This window comes from Hyposmocoma kahamanoa, unplaced genomic scaffold (genome assembly GCF_003589595.1).
Source record: "Hyposmocoma kahamanoa isolate Upper Pololo Valley unplaced genomic scaffold, ASM358959v1 101, whole genome shotgun sequence".
Lineage (NCBI taxonomy): Eukaryota > Metazoa > Arthropoda > Insecta > Lepidoptera > Cosmopterigidae > Hyposmocoma > Hyposmocoma kahamanoa.
Window position 1 is genome coordinate 1,250,044 of NW_020653333.1, and position 24,900 is coordinate 1,274,943.

General features: G+C 37.2%; 1 protein-coding gene across 1 annotated transcript in view; it reads left to right on the plus strand.

Annotated features, from left to right (window-relative positions):
- Window positions 1-20,144, plus strand: part of LOC113230750 (phosphoinositide 3-kinase regulatory subunit 4) — a 34,787-nt gene extending 14,643 nt beyond the window's left edge. Inside the window, exons 13-28 of the mRNA XM_026464832.1 lie at window positions 847-963; window positions 1,552-1,686; window positions 2,587-2,665; window positions 4,450-4,526; window positions 5,165-5,280; window positions 5,670-5,764; window positions 8,584-8,703; window positions 9,750-9,825; window positions 11,298-11,393; window positions 13,265-13,387; window positions 14,550-14,657; window positions 14,855-15,030; window positions 16,016-16,174; window positions 18,023-18,183; window positions 19,152-19,330; window positions 19,798-20,144. Coding sequence (XP_026320617.1) covers window positions 847-963; window positions 1,552-1,686; window positions 2,587-2,665; window positions 4,450-4,526; window positions 5,165-5,280; window positions 5,670-5,764; window positions 8,584-8,703; window positions 9,750-9,825; window positions 11,298-11,393; window positions 13,265-13,387; window positions 14,550-14,657; window positions 14,855-15,030; window positions 16,016-16,174; window positions 18,023-18,183; window positions 19,152-19,330; window positions 19,798-20,011 — 2,031 coding nt within the window. The 3' untranslated portion in view covers window positions 20,012-20,144. The remainder of the gene's footprint in view (window positions 1-846; window positions 964-1,551; window positions 1,687-2,586; window positions 2,666-4,449; window positions 4,527-5,164; window positions 5,281-5,669; window positions 5,765-8,583; window positions 8,704-9,749; window positions 9,826-11,297; window positions 11,394-13,264; window positions 13,388-14,549; window positions 14,658-14,854; window positions 15,031-16,015; window positions 16,175-18,022; window positions 18,184-19,151; window positions 19,331-19,797) is intronic.
- Window positions 20,145-24,900: the final 4,756 nt, after the last annotated feature.

Consider the following 24,900-nt stretch of genomic DNA (forward strand, 5'->3'; position numbering starts at 1 on the left):
TTGTGAAAAACTACTAATTCAGTTTGTTTTTTGTTATTTATATAGGTCGCCTATGTATAATACACTTCTTGCCCTTTTTCTATCGGTGTAGCCAGAGACAACAGCCTACAACTTGCTACAATCCTGGAACACACCTTTCGCCTCATCAGTAGGCATCAATGTTTTCATACACGTTCGTTGGTTAGGGCCAGTGCAAACCGGCGGACGGCGAGGCAGATATTAAGACATTAAATTTATTAAATTGCTATCATCATATCATATAATGCTATCATAATTGAAATATGGTATAAATTTCAATGCTCGGAGATACAGAGAGAAATGCGCCGCGATGGTCCGAGGTCGGTTTCAGACCTTTAATTATGTACCATATTTCAATTAATATTGCATAAAATATACATACGTTGTAAATTAAAGCGCGAAAAACTGCGCGGGTGCGGGTCGGGACCGCGGCGGGTCTAATTCCGTGTATTTAAATGCACGCACGCGCCAGTGCTCGGTGTGTGGTCGTCCTATAAATACACGGAATTAAGTCCTCTGCGGTCCCGACCCGACACTCGCCCGATCCGCACTCGCTCTCTGTGTGTTTCACGCTTTAATGCCCTCTTTTCGATAGTGCAAGTTTTTGTTATACTATTTGTCACTTTTTTACATATGTATTTATCACCGTTATCACCGTTTAGAGCGACCTGTTTAAATATTTTTATTTTCCTACAAAACTAAAATCTGATGTTATTGAAAGTCGTGAAACTAAAGTTGTTATTTATGGTTATAGTCCTGCGGGGTTACTTGTATTTTACAAATGGCCTTGTATAATTTTACAAAATAATTATTTTTATAATCTGCCAGATCCGTCATGAGGTATGCGGGCTGATATCCTGTATAGCGAGTTTACTGAACCCCATCGACGTGAACTGCAAGGTGTTACCGCTCGTGTGGCCTCGTCTGAAGCACAAGCTCATACAGGTACACAATGAACCACAATTTCATGATAAACTTTCAATTTAGTAAATTTATTTTTAGTATTATTTTGTACATTCTACAATAGTTGTCACAGTTTAATAGGCCTGCTTTGAGAGCTAAGAGAGACGATGAAACGTAGCTTTGAATGAAATCAATAAAGCAATACTTTTCATAGAATATCAACTGACGGGACAGACAAGTCGTCCACTTGATGGTAACCTACACGCCTGTCCATAACAGTTGCATTACCACTCAGAGCTTTAAAACGCAAAGATCTGATGGGCACTGCCGCTGCGCCCATCACCCTGAAACATAAGTTGACAAGTCCATGTGCCTGTACTTTCACCAGATTTCGTAGTGGACAATTTTCACAAAAAATATATATTACATAATATAAGATCGAACAACACAAAGAAAAAATTCTTTGGTCAGCATCTGCTGCCACACCGTGGCCTCTTTTAATTAATTTCGGTATTTTCAATAAGGGGTGTAGATATGCCAAAATAGGAAAGCCTGGTTATTGAAACAAACTGCTTTCTCGCTTTGGAAGACAATGGACCTTATTTATCGTCATGTTTTTTCTTCTTATAGGTGGAACGAGCAGAGTTACTACTGGAAAGTCTAGAAGAACCGATACCTAGGAAAGTGCTGGATGCTGTATTAAGACACGGTGATGTGGACCGTTTGGTTCAGACGCTTAGAGAACGACGTAGCGCCAGACTTAAAGTACGGTTCTTGCTTTTGTTGCGTTAAGGTTGTGCTTGTGAATGTGCTGCAACAAATTTTAATTCTATTTAGGATATTTATTAACTAGCAAAAGTGAAAACGCCTTGTCCCATGCGCCAGCATTCCATGTTAATAAGTGTGATGACTCTGTAATGTAAAGATCAATCTCCTTATAATGATTAGGTGCAAATTCAAATATTTTATACGAATATTTAATTGAAAAATTTTGCCTTAAATTCATTCAATGGTCATTCCACTTGACTAGTAGACGCTAATTCGGCTAAAAGCGGTTAGAAAATATATCTATGGCAATAAGGACGTTATTCGTAAGACGCTACTCGTCCCGACAACGAAACGGTGTTAATGTTGCGATATTTTTGAAGCTTAGGGTACGTATAATCTGGCGAATGCGCCGCGCATGCTGCGCGTGCGCTGCATGCGTGCAATCAAATACATGTTAAAGCGTGAAGCACAGAGAGAGCGGATACGGGTCGGGTCGGGACCGCGGCGGGTTTAATTCCTGTATTTATTAGAACGACAATATACCGAGCGCGGAGTACGACCCGTATCCGCTCTCACTGTGTTTCACGTTTAATATACGTGGTGCGCGAGTGGCACGCGAACAGATCGCACAACGTAATGCTCGTGTGCAGTTCGCGAGCCTTTCGCAAACAGGCATATTTGCGGCGTATTCGCCAGATCTGTACGCACCCTTAAGGGACTTCCTTCGTGCTTGCGTAAGGCTTTCCCAACACAAGCATACATTTGCTTCCCATGAAGAACCTGATCTGCCATTGTTGAACAAATTGAGAAATAAAATAATTTTTAATTCTTTTTTTATTGTGATTTACACGCAGTCCGTACTTATATGTGAATTTACAAATGCAGTTTCCATTACAGGTAAAACAAGGCATGATGCCTCAATACAGTGAAATGGGACAACAACTCAGGAATCTGTTTCGAAGACTGGCTTCAGACGGTAAGTTTTTTATTTTATTTTTAAGGCTGGCAACGCACAGACAGCTCCTCTGGTGTTTCCAATATCAAAATCAAAGTATTTATTGCTTCCTTGTGTTACACAGATCTTAAAATTTAAACGACTCTGTAAGGGCGCCGCAATTGAAAGTATAATAAATAAATTAATTAAAAATAAACAATAAGAACATAAAAGTAATAAAATTTACAAACTAGCAATAAAAACAATAATTGTATAGGTACCTATTATATGAATTATTCTTCAAAAAATGTGTAGGCTATAATTTTTTTTTAATCAAATGTGTTTGATTGGGAGGAAATTTACTTGGGGATTCTATTGAAAATTTTAATTGCCATTACAAATGGTCCTGTGCTATCGATTTTTAATTTTGAGCTAAGTAGTGCCAGTATATCTTTATGTCTGAGGTTTGTCTATGCGACAATTACCATCTCCGCCATTTAAAAGTGCCTGTGTGTATATATATGATTTGTACGTACGTTAGTGACGTGATTTAAAATTAGATTTTTTTGGGACACAAAGAATTAGATCTTTCATAGATTTCTCACAGATATGGCAAAAAGTCGTTAAAATAAAAGACGAAGATCTACAATAAGCACATAGAGAAATTCATAAGGTCTGTTGATTAGGTCCGTAGCTTAGGTGGGAGAGTGTCAGCCACAGTATGGCAAGGTCGCCGGTTCGAACCACGGTGAACACAAGTGGACTCGAGGCCAGCCGTATCGAAGGAGAAATAATTAAATAATTGAATATCGTGGTAGTAAAACATCGTTGTGTTCGATAAACTTAATAAGACAAATCGTCGTCCGACCACCTGAGAAAAGTGGCTGGCAGCGGCCGGATGCGGGCGGCACAGAATCGAGAGAGTTGGCGTGCTCAAGGGGAGGCTTATGTCCAGCAGTGGATTTTTTAAATAATACCTAGTGACGGGACGAATGAGTCGTGCGCCTGGTGGTAAGCGACACGCCTGTCCATAACAGTTGCAGCGCCACAGAGCTTTAAATCGCAAAGATCTGAGGGGCCCTGCCACTGTGCCCGTCACCCTGAGGCTTAAGTTGACAAATCCCAGGTGCCTGTAATTTCATCATTACCCTTACTCTTGAAAACCAGAACGCAATAATGCTCACAATACTGCTTGGCTGTAGAACGTGCGTATAAGCGAATGATGATAATGAAAAGTCAAAAATTCTTACGTAAATCATTTTAAGGAGAAGTAGAAATTTTCGTAGCAGTAGAGCGCCTTGTGAAAGAGTTCGTCAAAGGTAGTATTGCCAGACTGCCACCTTACTCATTTCTGCCGCCAAGCAGTAATGCTCCCATTACGTTCCGGATTTGAAGGGTAAGGATGCTTGGGAAATTACACGTGAGACTTTTCAAGTTATGTCTCAGGCTCAGGGCGACGGGTGCAGTGGTGTCAGTGCCCTTTGAGCGTTAATGCAACAAAAACAAACAGGCGTGACGCTTACTTACGCGCCTGGTGGCGCACTTCTTGTTCGACCCGTCACTAAGTATCATAAAAAAAAGAAAATCGACTTCTTCAAAGCATGTAAATTTGATTAAACTCTACACTAGTTTCGATAAGTGTATTAGGTATGCTATAGTGTTGTAACTTTGAGTATAACCTCGCCAAGAAACTGCTTTCGTAGTTTGGCGTGAAATTGCTTTGTATGCCTTTTTGAATGAAAATAAATAAATAAAAAATAACTAGTGGAGTACAACATATACAGGATATAATTGCCGGTGTCGTAATTGTGAAATATTTTGTCCAGGTATGACTGAGCTTGTGGAAAATCAACTACTGGCAATGAGCGCGCATCTCATCATAATCCAGGGGTCGTCTACACAGGTTAGTTATTAAATGCCTCCGTGGTCGAACGGTTACCACCCTGGTCTGCCAAGCAGAGGTTGTTCAATAAAAGGTTAAGAAATTTTAAAATATTGTTTTTTATTAAATAGAAAAATCTAAAACGTTACATTGTTACAATTTTTGGAAGAGAGTTAAATCGCCACCGGTGTTGAACACAACAAAAATTACCGGTGTTGCTATAATGAGACTTCAAATATTTACTGTTTTATGCAAATTAGTATTATTATACAAATATTATTATGAATTTTTGTTCTGCGTGGTAGACCAGCTAGAAAGCGCTAGCTAGTATTTGGGTGAATAATAGATCGAGGATGATGATGAAATATAGCCGAACTTGTTTCATGGGAATCATGAAACAAGTTCGGCTATATTTTATTCCATGACCGTTTATCAAAATTAAGTCGTTAGTCGATAGAATATGTATTGACTGCAATCACTAGCAGCTTGCAAGCGGGCAACACTAATACGCAATGAACTGTCATTTTTCGACATCTTTCTTCAAAAAAAGACAGACTACACATTTACAGCATGCAGAGCCTTGATCTTGAAGATATTCAAAATTATACGTAACATGCGATTTAATGGTAATTATCACGACTTATTTATATACTTTATAGCATATCACCGACGCGCCGGGCCGGTTGGTGCTGTCAAACACCGGGATTTCGAAGTCGACACAACTTGACACCGGCGCAGGCGACAATGCGCTCGCGCACGCCAACGAACAACACAGGTCATTAGCACCATATCTATGTGCATTAGATCTATATAATATACTTGCATTCTTATTCTGTACTGTCATTCTTAATGTGAAATAAAGAAGTACTTTTTATTCATTCATGCATTCATTGAAAGAACAAACGCCATTGCAGTTTACATTGGTTGCATAGAAAATTTCGTAAAATTGCAGAAAAATTCTTTATGGAAAACTTAACACAAAAAATAATCACAATTTAGAGTGAAAAAAAAAATTCTATGGGCGCGAGATGAGGAGGTCTGTAACAATCAAAACAATCTAAAACGTCTGTTCCGTAGCAGAATGATTTTTTTCGCAAAAATGTCATCATGTGTAGCTCTCTTTTTTATTTGCTATAAATATTTATGTTACAATTTTTATCGTAGACGAACTCACAAGACATCACTATCCCACGAGACGCACATGAATACAGAGTGGCAGCATATGTTTGGACAGTCACATGAACAGCATTCCACAAGAGGTAAGACTTGGTTTTTTTGGCCTCATTATTTTTAAAAATATATTTCATGACCTTGGATTCAAGTTAGTCAGTCGAAATATTAAAGATAATAAACATTTATTACAAACAATTAATATTTTTCTATAGTACTCGTATTTACGATACATTCAAATACAAGAATTAAATAAACTACACTTTAATATAAAGTCTTTTAATTAACTAAATGTATCGAGTTCTTAGGTTTTCGCGATTGTTTGAAACTATTTTTCCGGATTTAAATCGCGTATATTTATTTTTTCAAACAAACCGACGTTTCGGGCCCTTTACAGGTCCCATGGTCACAGTTGACTGAGGTGGTACAGTCATAAACCAGTTATGTCTAATATTAATGCAAACCACCCTATTTGTTTCACTATACTTACTAAAGTTATTAATTAAATACCTTATTTTTAATTTTACAAAGAAAACATTCCAATTTATGCTACATTACGTTTTACAAAATTATTTTATTGAATGAATTTGTATTAAGTTTAATTTATTATTAATTAATAATAGAAATTAGAATAAATTAAGACATATTAATTAGTACTGCAATTATGTTTGTTTGGGATTTGTCATCAGAGGAAATACTGGACCCCAAACTAGTGATACGGAAAAACCATCTCCCTAATGAAATTAGGATGTTTTTTAATTTCAATGGCCTCTCGCAGCATCCTGGGTAAATAACGGACTTCTTTGGCAAGGGCCTGGGGTTTGTCAAACTTCATTGAATGTGTAGGTTCCATGATATGCTCGCAGACTGCAGACTTGAAAAAACAAATATACGCGATTTAAATCCGGAAAAAGAGTTTCATATCCTCACTAAAGGTAAACAAACTTCATCTGTCCCTTGATCAACCGACCAACTACAATATTTAGTAGCCAATTTCAATCGTCGTATTACTGCTGTACTGTTCAATTTGGTCGCATGTTATTAGCTATCATGTTTTATAGGCTGGATTTTAGGTTGTTTATCGTAGGCAAGTTGTGATACGTGTTATAAAACATTTTTATTTAAATATTATATATTTAATACTGTTTTAAATAAATAGTTCGAAGTGTTGTCTATCACCTGGAAATATTGTCATATGTTTACAACCAAAGTCAAAGATCATTTATTCCATGGGTATAATAAATTTACACAAAACGTCACATTTAAGCTACTGCTTGAGACGAATTGTGACATATTTTGAGAATTTCTCAAAAAATACCTTTATTATCATAAGTCAATGTTTATTATAAAATAATTCTAAAAGTATGTAGGTCTCCTTTTATTGTTGCTGAAAACCGCATATTAAAAAATCTTTGTTAAGTAAAAAATTGCAATGATGACAATTTTCAGAACTGTAATATAAAATATCTCATTATTCAAAATCGAATATTTTGAATAGAATAGACATTTATTGCAACGCCACAACATATAGATACAAAAAAAATATTGATAGCACTTACACAAGCAAAATAAAATAAAAAGACGTATTAATTAACAAAATGAAAATATTAAAATATAATAATAATAAAAAATATAATAAAATAAGACAAAACAAACAAAAAGCAAAAATATTTAGTTTTTAAATATAACGCTACAAATGTTGTACTATCATATGTGTGGTTGTGGCGTACGCGAAGGACTTCATTCAGCTTATGCCGTAATTGTGTCACTATCATTCTCAGTGTGCGATATTATTAAATCATGCAACTATGACTCATGTAATATATACCTTAAGCACTAACATACCTATAATATAAAACTTAAATAAGTAATCTACACGAAGTGCACTTGTCGGGGACATGTGGCACAATATGGTGTTAGGTAACCTGCCACGGAATCGCCGATATACGACACCCTTCGGCCAAAACTCCTCCTTCGTGAAGGTTGATAGAATTCGGGCACTCTCACCACAAACGAATTAAAATTCAAGTTGTGGCGGGACTACAACCGCTCAAGACTCGAGGTGTATTTGGCGTTTAAACTGATTTTCGCCATTATCTCCTCAGACTTCGCGGAGTAATGTAGGCAGTGGCAGTGCCTCTCAGATCTTTGCGATTTAAAGCTCTGAATGGCACTACAAACTGTTTTAGGTGAGTCACTTACCACTCAAGCGCAAGACTCAATAATAAAATGTTATAATTCGAAAAGAATTTTTTTTTAAACTGACAAAATACATTTAAAATATAACATACTTTCTGCTAAATATGACAATTTCATATGAAAAGAGATTTATTATTTTTATTTATTTAATTATCACTTTTTGTTCTTTGGTTACTTTGTTGAGTAACCAGCAAGTGCTTGTTTGAAATGTATGGAATAGTTGATTTACAGAGACAGTGAAAAGTGTTCATATTGGTTGTTAGAAACACCCTTAAAATATGATCTCTGCCCCTGAAATATATGAAACAAAAAAATTGCTTGAGGAGAGGAGATAGAATGAGGAGAAAATAAGTTGCAAAGTCTTTTTCATAAATCATAATAGTTTATTGCATAGTCACATGATAACAAGGTATTAATAATGTTTTTAGTACATGTGTTATCCTGGGAGGGTGTTTGCTACTTGAGTAGCGCAATAAATATTTTTTTGCATAATAATATTATGCAATATTAACTATATTTATTTATTGCATAGTACACTGCCAATATATTAAATTAATTCATTAGTAATATTCAAAATAGTATCTAGTAGTACTATATATTTTAGTCTCTTTATTATCAGCGTATATTTTGAAAACGTTTAATGGACTGGAAGTTAATGATCATAGAAAGATGGTTGTGGTGCTTATAAAGCTTTCATTTGCTTGTCCAGGGCCGGACACTGTGTCGCAATCTGCTGTAGCGTCAAGTGTAGCGAGCGTAGCCGTTTCTCAGGCTGCCTCAGTACAGCCCTCGCACTCCCAAATGGGCCATAGTGCCAGTTATGTGCAATGTAAGTACACAATGTGTAAGTTCTAGGTACTGTACATGGTTTCCAAGATCAAAGAAGAATTGATAAACAAATTATATATATTAATTATTAATACAAAGAAAAAATCCACACGATCCGACAGGATTCGAACCAACGTCTAGCTACAAACCTTGCCAGACTTCTGCACCAAGTACAGAATTTTTCTGTGCTTGGTGCAGATTTAAAAAAATTCGTAAGGCCCGCTAGTTCGTTCGGTGGCTTAGTTGGCATAGTGTTTGGCACGGTTTGCTGACACGTTGGTTCGAATCCAGTCGGATCGAGGGAAGTTTTCTCAGTGTTCGATCTTTGGATTAATAATTATTACAAATTATAGTCCATTTCGTGGTTGAAAGGATGTCCTTTCATTTGTTTTGTATGTGCAAAACATAGAAAACATAGGATGGGTACTGTGACATTTCAAATTTTTACATTGCATGCATACTATTTTTAACTCGTCTCTTAACCAGATTACAAAAAGATATAGTAAATTTGTTATAATATACCAAAAATAAACAATATTTGTTGCAATTGTAATTTTAATGCAACATTACAATATATATTAAGTTGATAGAAAATGAAATGAAAAACATAAAAATAAATTACCCCAACTACTTGATGCGCATAACGTAATATTTATCTATAGAGATTTAAACCATAGAATCGATAAACCGAATCGGCAATTGTTGACTTTATGTTTGGTTGTTGTTGATTTTTTTATTTCTTGTATAGTTTTTTAGTAACCTAATCACATAACAATTGAATGGTTTTTATTTTGTTGATTATTGTCTCTAAATCGTTTCTCTCTGCCTTGCAAATTATCTCGATAAGATGTTTAAATCGATTTAACACCACCACATCTCAAGAAACTTCAAATATCAAATGTCACCGTATCCATGCTATGTGAAATGAACTACAGTGGAGTAATTTCACAAAAATAATTGAATATCATGGTGGTCAAACATAGTCATAGTTATCGACATTCAATACTTAGAAACTTAAAAAAAAAAAATCAAATTTTATTGTTACAGATAGCATGGCACCGTGTCGTGTCGAACTGAGGAATTTGACATCGCGCATGCAACAAAAATTCCGAAAATCACTGAGGTTTTATATTTTTTAAATTAACACATAACTATTACACGTTTTCGACTACGAAAACTACCAATATACAAAACGACTAATACGCCAAAACTACGAATATGCAAAACGATAATAATATTTGGTTTTTTCAACGATTTTTTAGCCGTAGCGCCTTCTAGGAGAAATCTTAAGTATTTCTCTCTCTCGACGACGTCGGTTCGAATCCGGCCGGATCGAAGGAATTTTTTATGAGTGTTCGATCTTTGTATTAATAATTATAACAAACTAGTGGAGTAGTTTCACACAAAAAAGAATTGAATATCAATAAAAAAAAATTTATACAATTAATAGCGATATTTCTAGCCAGGGCTGGTAACTGTAAAGGTATTTAACTGGGTGACGAAATACTTAAGATTTCTCATAGATGGCGCTACGGCTAAAAAATCGTTGATAATAATAATAGTTAGTCTATACATAATTCCAGTGCTGGGTTCAGCTTCTCCCACAATGAGAGGGTTTTATTTGTAGCTCCCACATGAGTCTAATGCGAATTGGATTGTTTTGAAGATGTGTACAGATGTTTCCTTCACCGAAAAACTTATGGTCAATTTCATATGAAATTTCGCACACAAATTCCGAAACACCCTCTACTTGAGAGTCTGATCTATCGACTATACGACAATGCAAAACGACCAATACGCAAATTGACCACTACTCAAAAGCAAAATGTATTCGTCAATAAAGATGAATGACTTTCGGACACCCGTTATTGCCGATGTGGAAATTCACAGTACAATAAACCAGCTTGTAATAAGTGGTGATTTGTCTGACTGATTCATTCAAGCTAAATTCAATACCATAATTGGGCCATCGAGTATATAACCAGAAATAGAGACAAAATAAGGGCCATCCATCCCTGGCAACTCATCAAGCGAATGGGCCTTTAAATATCAATTCTCATTTGCACTGAAATCACAAATCGGAAAGCTGAAATAGTACAGCGCCAACAGCTGACCTGTGTACCAAAAATATTCTGTATTTATTGTAATAAAGATAACATCTTATTTTATTTTTTTATTATATTACTATGATGCTGTTCCGTTCGGTGATGGTGGTGTGGGTAAAACAGCAAAACATGTAATTACAAAACAAACGGGATCACATTTCATCGGTAATTAAATATTAAATATGTATTTCTTCAATTTTTATCCATTATAGCAAAGCTCAAGTTAAACTAGTTGATTTAAAGTGAAACAATTGACGACACCTGTCAAACTATATATATATTTATATAGTTTGACAGGTTAGAATTAGATTTCGGGTTGGCCAATGGGAGCGCAGTAATGATAAGGCAGAATAGTATTCAAACAAATTAAATGATATTTCGTCTCTATTTTTGGTTATATACTCGTTAATTGGACATACCATGCTGGGTTAATGGAAGAACAACTTAAGGAGCAAAGTCAAACAAATTTGAGGTTTTTGTGTTTTTGTAGAAGCCACGACGATTCATCAGACACCAATGAAGACGTGCTACCCCCGCCTGGATGGCGACCAGGGAATCAGCTCTTAGCGTACTTACATGAACACAAGTGAGTATATGGTTCGCTTTTAGAAAGACTTTTAGATTGCCAGCTCGAGATCGTAGAAAGAACTTCGTCTAAATTGGTGTTGGTAATCAGTGCACTAAAAGTATTTCGGGTGTATCGAATGTTATAAAATAGTACATGTATATTCAGGTATAATATGAACAAATAATATGGTACTGTTCTAAGTCTAATTTTGTAATTGGCGAAGGTTATACTGTTTACTATCACTTTAAATACAGAAATGAAATAAACTGCATTATCTTCATTTGAATCCTCGTGTTGCCAGTGAATAAATTATTTTACTACCAATAACTTTAGAAATAACCATTTATCACAAACACTTTTTTTCTACTTATAAGGTAATGTATGTTTAGTAGTGTTACATTATGTTGTTTTCGAACAGCCTGTATGCGAGCGTATAGCGCTGGGGCGAGGCAAGTCGGTGGCTAGTGTAACTTTGTGTTAACATTAGTTGTGTTTTCATTATATATGTTTTTCGAACTTTGTTTACATTAAAAAAAATATTATTTTACATATTATATTAGAGGAGTTGCAACACTCATACAAATCTGTTTAGATTTTAGAGTGTAATGTTTTTTTTTAAATTAATTTTGTATTGATTTAAATAAGAAATATATATATAGTTTCAATTAGTTATTGGAATTTGAATGATAACTTACGTCAAATTTGACATTTGAACCCTGGTGTTGCTAGTGTATAAATGAATTACTTCTGAATTTGGAAATAACTATTTACGCTAATAATATTGAGGATTTGCACAAGGCCAGTCTCTTTAAAACCAAACAAAATAGCTAATTAGGCAAACGAACGTCATCAACAACCAACCATACGTTCCACTACAGGGCACCGGTCTCCTCTAAGAAGGTCCGCTTTGAGCGGAACAATCCCGTTTTCTAAATTCATGTCCCGCTGTCCCGAAAATGCGGACACACATACCAAGAAATTTAAAAAATGACGCGAAAGCGAAAAATATAAAAGCCAGTCAGTTAGTTATTTTTTTAAATTTTTGATCACTAAAGATTTTTAATTCTTTTTTCTAATTTTTTACCCATATAACTATCATGGACGTGTGTTTTATTCACAGAACAATAAAAGTGGTTAGTTAGCGTCAGACGCATACTATGGATCTCGAAAGACCTATCTGTGCTCAGTCCACCATTTTAGCTCTGTATGGTATGGTTGTGTCATTCTTTCGTGCAAATTCTTTAAAATGCTAGAATAATTACTATATTATGCTGTTTTGGAGTGCAAAAGTGATAGCCGCACCAAAAATATTACCCGTGGTGGTATTTCATATCATCGGAAAGTCTTATTTTAGTAAATTTTCAATTATCTGTTTATCGAGATAATTTTTTGTCACAAAAAACTAAAGTAAAGCTTATGCAAAGGTCATTATGGTCGCTTCTTGTTTGGAGAGCTAAACTAATAACTCCAATTTGTCGTCGTTCAACAATGAACCGCTAGATGGTAGCACATCGATTGAAATTTCAATGTAATATCAAAACATCGTAACTTGTAATAATAGGTATTGACGGAATTTAACTTCCAACGATATGCCAACAGGGTAAAGTTTAAATTATATCAACAATCCAGAATTTGTTATTTCTTTTTAAATTTGAAACTACGACCAATTAATACCAAGATTTTGTAGTGTTTCAAATTAAGATTGTGTGAGTTTTGGCGACATCGGTTCTGATAGAAATCGAGTTTTAAGGCACTTCCATTGTTTTTATTCCGTGGTTTTATTTTTAAGACAATAATAAATTTACAGGCGTACAGGAAAAAAATCATGATTACGTTAGCCATAGGCCACCACACGTGTGTGTCTCCTAATAAATGTGCCTTTTCAACAGGGCTCGAGTGAATCAAATGGTGACTTTACCCGCTCACCGTAACCTGTTCGGATCGTGCTCCGACGACGGCTCCGTACGACTGTGGGACGCCCTAAGGCTCCAAGGACACGCTTACGTCAACAGGTGAGATTCGATCGGACAACGAATGACTGCACCATTATTTATCGTTTCGGTTCCCTCTATAGGGCTATTTGTAGCACACTAACAACTTCGCAGGACTATTTGGATGCTGACAAACAATAACGTGTCAACCCACTAGATTATAGTTTCGCGAAAATGTCTCCTAAAGATTTTTTCGTTGTATTTGATACTACTAAACTTTTGCTGTTGTCACCCTTCAACACACACACATTCCCTAACAACAACAAGTAGCAACATTTTTCATTTTATAAATAAATTTAGAATAAACTATCAAAAACAACGAAATTATCTTTTCATCATCACACTAGCACGTAAATAGTATGATTGCATGCAGACTAACTTGACTATAATGCGCCAAATAAAACCTTAAGAAAATTAATATTCTCTTTATGTTTGAATCTGTAAATTCGATGATTTCATAAAAAGCGTGATTTTCAAAGTAAAATTTAATTTTTTGCTTGAATGCATGACTGTATGTCAGATCAATAACTGGTAGTTTTTTGTACGACACACGGCAGCAACTCAAGGTACGCATTGACGAATCTAGTTCCGTTGTACTGGAGACGACATTGAACAAAAGTGTATAGCTTGATGTGTTGTTGACTGTACTTAATTTTTATATTGCTGGACGCAAAATACACCATGTAACATTTTTTCTTTCTCGGTTATCAATATCATTTCGATACCTGCCTTGAACACAGGGCCTACTTACTTTTTTGATCACTTTCTGTTATTTTTATAAACAGCCATATTTGTTTACTAATATTATGCTCCCCGAATTTTGTGAAAAATAATTTAAGAAACAGAAGACAAAATTCGGAAAAAACAAAAAAAACGTATTTTGTAAACAGAACAAGTCCAAAAATTAAATTTTCGGGTTTCTGTTTATTTAAAGACAAGAAGGAAGCATTATATCGAGTTCTTAGATTTTCGCGATTGTTACACATAGGAAATGAAACTATTTTTCCGGATTTACGTATATAAACAACGTAATATAAAAAACAAATATACGCGATTTAAATCCGGAAAAATAGTTCCATTTCCTAAGGGTACGTTATATGTCGAATCAATCAAAATCGATGTAATTCCTCTAACTTTTGAGGTCGTTTTTTTTTATAAAAAAATGTAATTATTTTGTTTACAGATCAAAATCGATGTACAACAGGAATGCCGGCCCCGTCATATCGATGGCAGCATGCGAAGGCGGACAGTCGTTAGTCGCTGCTACACACGAGTCAATATTTGTGCTCAGGTAATTTTAACTTTATGGGCAGACTGCAGCGCGGCTATATAATGACGTATCTTGTTCCGGTGGTCTATAGGCGATATTCGAACAAAAGTGTGTAGCTTGATTTTTGTCGCCATCTACTGACCCGAGAGACAGGGAGTTCATCAGAAAGGTCATCTTCTAACGAATCTAAGTAAAAGACTGGTTTTTGTTGCTCTCAGGCTGGACAACAGTTCATCTCGCATGACGCTATCCCAAGGCCGACAACTCGAGACGGGCGCGGAGGGCGCGGAAGGGGGCTGCGCGGCAGTTGCCTGCGCGGGGGGAGTTCATGCCGGTGTCATATCTTATGCCACGCTTATGTCCACTATTGTAGGATGGGATCTTAGAGCCCCCGGTGAGTACTATACCTACACCAAACTAACATTATAAATGCAAGTAACGGCGCGTTCTCATATACTGTGCGACAGATAGTTGTACAGTTTAAAGTGTCGTGTCTTGTATATTTAAATGAAGTTATTCAAACATAGAACAACACGATTAACTGTCGTTTAATACTTTTTTGACATTACGACGACAGACTGTCGTGTCAATGGGAAGAGCGACAGTCGTCTGACGATAAATAAAACGTCACGACAAAAATGTGACCACAGGTAATCACATCTTCAAATGATTCTGTCGTGAAAACGACAAGGCGGCTGCCGTGAATCAATAAATTGTCGTCACGATCTAGTGGGAACAGCTAGACACGACCATTTTTGGTAAATTTTTCAGGGGAGTTTGTTTTATTTTTTCACGACAACTGTTTTAAAATATTTACGTTCTGTTTAAAATTCAATTTTAAAATTTAAACTTATTTAAAATCAAAATTGCGTGTTGAAACAGGACGTAATTATTTTAAAACAGTCATTGAAATCTAAAACGTATTCCCCTGATAGCTTCGCCCTTTGTACAAAACACCGACGATGTGTGAATAAGCTCATACAAAATATACGCAGCAATATTTTTTTGGGCCCCTGACGGAGCACGGTCCGTCCACTTCCCGGGCATGGCCCTGATGTGTGTGGATAGTCCTTTAATATGGAGTTACCATACTTGTTATTATACAACTGCCTCCGTGGTCGAACGGTTACCATGCTGGACTACCGCGCAGAGGTCCCTGGTTCGATTCCCGGGCCGGGAGAAATATTTGTATGACCTACATTTATTTCTCTCGGAGTATGGATGACATATGTGGTTGCCTATGTGTGTGTCCATGGCACCCGCGACACAGGGCTTTTATGTTGAGTGTGTACGTTATTATTATTATATTCTACTATGCTAGTGTCCTCGTCTTACGATATACCTGTAAATTTTATTAAAGCGATTTTTAACCTTTTCAGGTAATGCTTGGAAACTACAAGGCGACCTTAAACAAGGCGTGTACACGTGTCTGTACGCGAACAGCGCTGGGTACCTGGCGGTGGGCACCAGCAGCGGCGCCGTCGCTGTATGGGACCTGCGGTTCCAGCTGCCTATCACATCAGTCAGACATCCCAATTGTAAGTCCAGTGTACATAAACAAAAGAAGGCACAAAAACTTCCAGTAGCTGTAGAGCACCTTGTGAAAGTGTTCGTCCAGGGAAGTACTGCCACCTTAACTATTTCTGCCGCCAAGCAGTAATGTTAGCATTACTATGTTCCTATGAAATTACAGGCACATGGGACTTGTCAACTTAGGGTCACAGGCGCAATGGCAGTGCCCATCAGATCTTTGCGATTGAAAGGTCTGAGTGGCACTACAACTGTTATGGACAGGTGTAGCTTACTATCAGGCGCACGACTAGTTCGTCCCGTCACTTGATATCATAAAAAACGTCGTTTTCAGAATAATAACGCATAATAATAACGCACACACTCAACATAGCCCCGCACTAGGGAAACCCTGTGTCGCGGGTGCCATGGACACACACATAGACAACCACAAATTACACCCAAACTCACGAGAGAAATAAATGTAGGCCATACAAATATTTCTCCCGGCCCGGGAATCGAACCCGGGGACCTCTGCGTGGCAGTCCGGTATGGTAACCGTTCGGCCACGGAGGCAGTTCAGCAGGCAGAATCTCCTGGTTGCAGCAATTTGCTAACCATCGATAAGTCGACACAAGCTGTCTTTGGTTGGTTCCGCATAACAGTGAAAATGTTTTATCAATCGCTTTGGAAAAACTATACGTATAGTAAAATTGAGTATATACACCATTGACTTACAAATAAATGGACGACGGGTCTAATACAAAAACCACGAAAAAATGTCCCAAGTCAACCTATTCGAAATTTAAATTGTTATGTCATCGCAGTATCGCGCTGTCCGTAGAACAAATGAAGACTAAAGCGGAGTTTGGCGCTCTGTATACGATTTTAGCGCCTTACAAGTGCGGACACTTTTTAGCGCGGACCCGACGGCGACGTCCATATAATTGTAAGTCAATGTTTGACATGTTGCTTTTTGAATTGAGAACCTCTTTCGAAGTTGGTTCAAAATGTTACTTCTTTTTGTAACAGCTAGGGCGCTGTGCAATTTGCCAGACAAAATTGTTAAATATTTATAATATTAATATAAGACAACTGTCACTATAAAGTCGTGGTTGTAGCCATTGACTTACAAATAAATGGACGACGGGTCTAATACAAAAACCACGAAATAAATGTCCCAAGTCAACCTATTCGAAATTTAAATTGTTATGTCATCGCAGTATCGCGCTGTCCGTAGAACAAATGAAGACTAAAGCGGAGTGTCGCGCTCTGTATACGATTTTAGCGCCTTACAAGTGCGGACACTTTTTAGCGCGGACCCGACGTCCATATAATTGTAAGTCAATGATGTACACTGATTAGTACACTGGTGACAACACGATTCCTAAAAATTTTCACGATAGAAAAAACACAAACTTGCCTCGAAATTTTTCAAGAAAACAGCCGTATTCAATAGGTGCTATACATACACAACACGTATACTATACGATGTACATTTTTCCAATGGCTTTAATTTCTTTTGTAAAAAAAATAAATTCTGAAATACTCGCGCAATAACAATAATAAGGCACACGCTCATAGCCCTACACTGGGGAAACCCTGTGTCGCGGGTGCCATGGACACACACAAATCACCTCCAAACTCACGAGAGAAATAAATGTAAGCCATACAAATATTTCTTCCGGCCCGGGAATCGAACCCGGGACCTCTGCGTGGCAGTCTAATAGAACCAATTCAGTATGGGAAAAATTTGAATTTGAACAACAGTAAAACAGTACTAGTAACTGAACCACAGGCTTTAAAGCTAAGTTTTTTTCATATGAAAACGACAGTGATATACTACCTTTAAGTAAATAACATTCGTATATGTCCAGCGGAGCGCGTACGCCGCATAGTAGGCTTCGGACGTTCGTCGTCTCGCGTGTGGGCAGTGGGCTGCCGCGACGCCGGCGCGTGGTGCCTTGAGTCCACGCAAAGGACCCACGCGCTGTGGCCCTGCACTAACAGCCCGCAGCCGCTACATTATACCGTCGCTGTAAGTATACCGTAGTTGTAGTCGGGTGATGGCACCAATGATCGACATTACATTGGAAGTGTGTCTTTAAATGTGAAATTACGTTTTTGTTTTTAAACATATATCAACAGTGATTAGTTTACTTGACAGATATAATCCTCGAGAAAGATTATGCTGTAGTATTTTTCATAAAAAAAAGTATTATGATACTAAAAAATATCCTAAATTAAAAATAATCTCTAAATCTCTAGTAATGAACACCACAAACCCACTAATTAACTAACCAGTAATCGACATTCACCTATAATGAACATCCAGTAACTGACACTAACCAATAACAAATGTGTTACTATAATTTATGAAGTTTGATGTAAGGAGATTCCGGGTTCGATTCTCAGTAAGACCAATTTGGAAATTGACTTATCCAAATTGGTTCAGGTCTGGTTGTTCAGGATGGTTCTCTGAAGAGAATTACGATGATCTGGTACTCATAATACAGGGAATTCCCTAGTTAGAGACCATGCATTTGGTGTGAATGTCTGGCGCATTATTAAAAGATAGATCCCCGGTACGTTGCGATATACTGACTATAAAGGTGGTTTTCCACCGGCGAGGCGAGACGAAACGAGGCGAGAATTGGAATATTTGTTGTTGTATTATTGAACTGTATTGCTGCCTACATAGAGTATTATACTCTGCAACGGAAATACGATTTCTCGCGCGAGCTAGCGTATTCTCGCGAGTGCTCGCACGGTCTCGCGTGAGCTCGAGATGGCCTTTAGTATAAAACGCGAGATTGTGGGGCACGTACAATTTCAGATTTTAAAAAAGATGGTTTCATCTGATTCCTTCCGTAATTATTTCTTCCGTTAACACAATTAATAACAATAGTTTACTTTTTAGAGGAAATAGGCCGACGAGATTTCAATTGTCGTCTCGCCTCGCCGGTAAAGAACCACCTTAATACGATCATCATTGCGCATGTCAAGGCGTCTCACTACATCGGCGCTGCTTACTGCGGTTCCCGCGACGGGTCCCGCTTTCTGGTGACCGGCGGGTCGGACCAGCGTCTGCGGTATTGGGACCTCGCGCACCCCGAGGACTCGTACATCCTCGTGCATGCGCCTCACGACCAGCTCAAGTATTGCCCCAACGCCGTCCGATACAGGTAATTTAAAATAATTAATAGAAACAAGGTTATTCATTCAATTCATTTATTCAGCAGGTAAAAGGTAATTTTATATTATAAGCAAAAGGTAATTAGAAATTGTAAGTGAAAGGTAATGTGAAGTTATAAGCTAAAGTAAAATGAATATATAAGCAAAACGTAATTTGAAATTTTAAGCAAAAAGTAATGTGAATTCATAAAAAAGGTAATTTGAAATTATAAGCAAAAAGTAATTTGAAATTATAAGCAAAAGTTAATTTGAAATTATAAGCAAATGGTCTATTATAATGGTAATTATAAGCATTATGAACGTTGCATTATATTGGAAAACTGACTCGCAAAACATTATATTATGAATGTGAATGCATGAACTTTTTTTATACCTATTTGGCAAACCCAATAAGAAATTTGAATCGATTAAACCGTACAAGTGTGAACTAAGGGTTTATAGAATGTGAACGTTTCAGGAGCCGAATAATCGACGGTACAACAGTTATCCAAGAGTGCTGCAAGCTAAACCCGGTTGAGCCCGTCTCAATACTGGACGACAACGTGTACCGCTCGGTTGAATCGCGATCTTTCTGCCATACAGCGCCTATCACTGACATCACCATGGTCGAAGCTAACAAGTGTTATTTGGTCAGCTCTAGTGCAGATGGTGTTATTAATGTATGGAAATAGAATTGAAAATAAATAAACTTAATAGTGTACAGTTATTAACATGTTTGTTTTGGGTAAAACGGCTCATCCACCTAGCCGGTTTGACAATCACGGTTAAGAGGGAGCAGAGGAAAAATTGTATGTAAAGGTAATAAGCGATGATAGCTGTAAAGCTACCTCTCTGAGCGAATAAATAAGTTTCTCACAGATGGCGCTGCAGCATAAATCGTTAAAAACCAAAAATGAAGATCTGCAACAAGCTCATAGAAAAATTGGTAATGACGAGTTCACAAGTTTTCACTTGCGTTTTTCGCTTGATTTGTTTTCTGTGCAAAAGCGTTCAGGAGTCTTCCGCTTTGCGTTGCGGAGAGACTAGCGAGCAAGCGCGGCGCGTTGCCGTTGTTTGGGTTGTTGACACTCTCGAACCGGCTGCTGCTCTGTGATTGGCCAGTGGTGCTGTCCTACGCAAACGATCCTTGTTGCTTGCGTGGAAATATCAAGCTGGCTGATATCAAACTCACGTAACGCAAAGCAAGCGGCCGGCGCAAGCGAGCGACTCGTGAACAGTCCTACTTGCGCGTACGCGTCAGATCTTTGCGTAAAACGCGAGTGAGACTCGTGAACCCGGCTTAAGGTCCGCTGGTTCATTTCGTAGCTTAGTTGGCATAGCGTCTGTCACGGTTTGCTAGAAGGCGTCGGTTCGAATCCGGCCGGGTCGATGGAATTTTTCCTAAGTGTTCGATCTTCGTTATTAATAATTAGAATAAACCATAGGTGTTTAAACAAATTTGTACGTAAAACTAAAAAAAATATATCTAATTATGTGAACTCGCGACTGTGCTATTACGCCACTAAGCTGCATCATTACTACCAAATAGTTTGTTGTGGATGCTTACCTTAAATCTGTTTAATGCTTAGAGGATGGAATAAAAAAAAGAAGTTCAATGCGATACCAAAAATATAGTGTTATAGTGCGATCGATACAATCGATGATTCTGCACCTATATACTAAATCTATGATTCTGCCAACATTAGTTAAGAAAGACAAGCGTTTATTACTTGGAATTTGATCTGTGATTGTACATGGCAACACTCAAAATTTACACAGTTAACCCTTAGATGAAAAAAATTCCATAGTCTATTTAACCCTTTTATGGACAGGACTTACAAGTCAAAACACTGCACTGGCAAATGGCTTAAATGCTAACCGGCAAAAGCCAAGAAAGAAGCTCATAGATCATACGCTATATTTGGTAGTGCGTACCTATATACTAAATCTATGGGTAGTATTTATATTGATTCAATATGTCTAAACCATTCAATTTTGTCAGTAGTAGTTGTTGAGATCCGTATAGCGAACCGGGGTATCCCGTTCTATCATATTTAAAATTCCATTCATAGTAAACGCCGTTACCGTCCTTGAACGAGTTAGGCCGCAACTCCGGAACAGCGGTGTGTTCAGCGCGTACATTGCGCGCAAATAAATAAATATCCTTGTGAAAGAGTTCGTCCAGGGAAGTACTGCCACCCTACGTATTTATGCCGCCAAGCAGTAATGTTAGCATTACTGCGTTCCGGTAGAAGGGTAAGGGTGCTGGTGAAATTACAAGCACATGAGACTTGTCAACTTATGTCTCAGGGTGACGGGCACAGTGGCAGTGCCCCTCAGATCTTTGCGACTTAAAGCTCTAAGTGGCACTGCAACTGTTATGGACAGGCGTGTAGCTTACCATCAGGCGCACGACTTGTTCGTCCCGTCACTTGATATTATAAAAAAAAACATCCAACTGAAGAAACGATGTACGCGCAAACTTTGAATTCATTACCGTTGCGAATTTGCGAAGTAGAAACGGTGTTATAAAATGGCAACAGTCAAAAGTTAGACAGATGTATAAGAAAAATATCTAAGTAGGTAAAAAGGCAACACAGACAGGAAGACGGAATTTAAATGCCTCCAGGATGCTGATTTTGATGAATCGAGCCGATCGGGTAGTCTCGAAACCAGATGGGCTTCCGAGCGAGAAGATGAACCTGATTCCTACTATATCTTTCTAATTTGTGAGTTAAATCAACTATTGTTCCGATTAGAAATGTCAAAACTCCGATCGGCCAGTTGTGAATCGCAATTATGCGCCTCGACTCGGAAGAGACGCAGTTTCCGATCGGGAGAGGCAATCAAAATTAAGCTGCAGCTATTTTTCGCTTATAAGGTTGATCGCATCAATATATTTACAACCGACGACGATAATATTGACAACCTCTGCGGCCTAGCGGTTCTGTGCGGTAGATAAGATAGCGGGATGTATTTCCGGTGGAACCAATGTAGGAAGCTCTATATATCTAAATTGATTCTACAGGCGAACCGCATAATGCATAAAATAGCTGTTAGCTTTAAAATCATGTTAAGTGATGGGACGAACAAGTTGTCTGCTATAGAAATTGATGTGCAAAGAAAACATAATTACCTGATGGGCGAGAAAAATATAATATCATACCATTGACTTACAAATAAATGGACGACGGGTCTAATACAAAAACCACGAAAAAAATGTCCCAAGTCAACCTATTTAAACGTAGTGACATGTCAAGGAATATGAAAAAGCTAAAACGTTGAATTTAAATTGTAATGTCATCGCAGTACTGTCTAATTTTGCTTGCTTCGCTGTCAGTCGAACAAACGAAGATTAAAGCGTGAATGACGCTCTGTATACGATTTTAACGCCCTATAAGTTCGGACACTTTTTAGCGCGGACCCGACGTCCATATAATTGTAAGTCAATGTATCATACGATTTAATTGATGCAGATTCCATGCCAATTATTAGATTTAACATATATAAAAAAATAAATCATTTTAATTCAGAACTACGTAATTTTTTTTATGTTATTACATGTGAACTATATAAACCTGTAAAACTATTCTCCTTTTCATAATAAAATTATTAATATTAAATTAACAAAAATAACCAAAGTAAACAGTAGTTAGCTACCTACCGAGTCGATCGAGTGCTTCCAGCTGTCCAAGTGCAATTAATTCATAGAGGCAATTGTTGAAACACGAAGTATGCCGAGAGATGTTTTAGAAATAATTGTACTGTTTACTGTTTGTAAATATGAGTTATAGATATTTGGCTGTATATTTTTATTAGTGTTTTGAAGCTGTTGGTTTTCCATTAAGGCTCGTTTAACACCATTGTTGGTAATAAGCTGTAAATATTGTTTAGAATTTTCACGAAATTGCTCTTAAACAGAGTTTCCAAAATGGCGTCCTTTCTCTTGAACTGATTTTGTGTGAAAATAATATACAATTGTCTTATAGTAACGATTGCCCGCGAAAAAAAATCGCATGTCAGAAAAATATGACTAAATGTACGGCTAACGTGGACACGTTAGCCGTACATTTAGTCATTTTAGATGACCTTAGACTATGGAATTTTTTCCATTCTCTAAGGTCCCGACAGACGAAAAATTTTAGTAGTACTACTTGCTCATGCACAATTTTGGATGTCATCCATTTGTGGAAATACATTAATATGTATTTATCAAAATGTTGTTGTACAAATTGTACCTATTGTGTAGTTTTCTTGTTCAAACTAGTCGAAACATCAAAGGTAAATCAGAAAAAAAATTTAGAAAAAAATCTTTTATTTTTTCAAAAATTTCCAATTAATAATATTGTATATATAAAATAAGACTATTTTGATATAATAAAGTATTATGTGTTTCTTGCATTGTTTCCTTTTTCATTATAATATTACACTATATCCCTATCTATGTACATTATTAACTCTATATTCACCTCTATAACGGAGATGAGTATTTTTTATAGTTTAAGGTAGGAGTATAGTTTGGAAAATAAAACAAGTGCTACCATTACATGTGATGATGACCTCGCTTGCACTCATCGACATCGCGGCCGAACTAAGCGTGTCTCTTATGTTGTCAGCATGTTTCAGAATCGAACGAGCTGACAAACTCGTTTAGTACAGGCGTTGTGCTGCTGCTTGATAACAAGTGAGTAGCCCTAAGTATATTAATAGAGAAAAATCTATAACGCACGCACTCAACTTGTTAAACCCTAATGCGCAGGCCACACCACGAACGAAGCGAAGCTAACTTAGCTTTTCTCACGCCGGGAAATCTTTCATCTTTTCATACTTCGGTTCACAACGCGAACTAGTTAACCGAGCTAACAAAACTAACCCAACGATCCCGCTATCTATGTAAAATATGTCGCCCTTCACCTCCGCACGTATACAATGTGTTGGTATGCATTCTCGCCATATTTACATAGGTCATTCTATATCCGAAACTGAACCCAATTCACTAAAAAAATTGATTTAAAAAAAAATCCTAAATTCTTGTTTTTTATTTAATTGCGGTAACCAAGTTTGATCCAAGGGTCATTGACTTGCACTACACGTGCTACAGGTACCAGCAACCATTTGAACAATGACCTATACGCAGAAAATATGCATTTTAGATCTATTTGGTGGCAGGGAACGAGTAGAGACGTTTGATTAGATTGGTAGATCATCAGTTGACCTTGCGTATTGCATCAAAGTTCCGCTGACATCGCGCATACGTTCTAGTTTCTCACGAAATGCAACGTGGTTTGTGTGTGATGTAAACAAGAGTTAGTGCAATAAAAACCGCTACCATGTGCATTGCCATAAAGTGCATTCTTATGCTATGATGTGAAACGTTTAGTATACGCAGATTACGAGTGTCGAAGGACTGCGCGCAAAAATCGTCTTTGGTTTCTTTCTGCTTTTTCTATTGTGAAGAATGTGTTAAGTTGAAACGAAACTCTGCATAGCACTACTTTCATGTATCCTAAAGTTGGTAAGTACCAAATCTGAGTTACAATAAAATCCTTTTTCAGACAACTTTTCTAACTCATGTAAATAA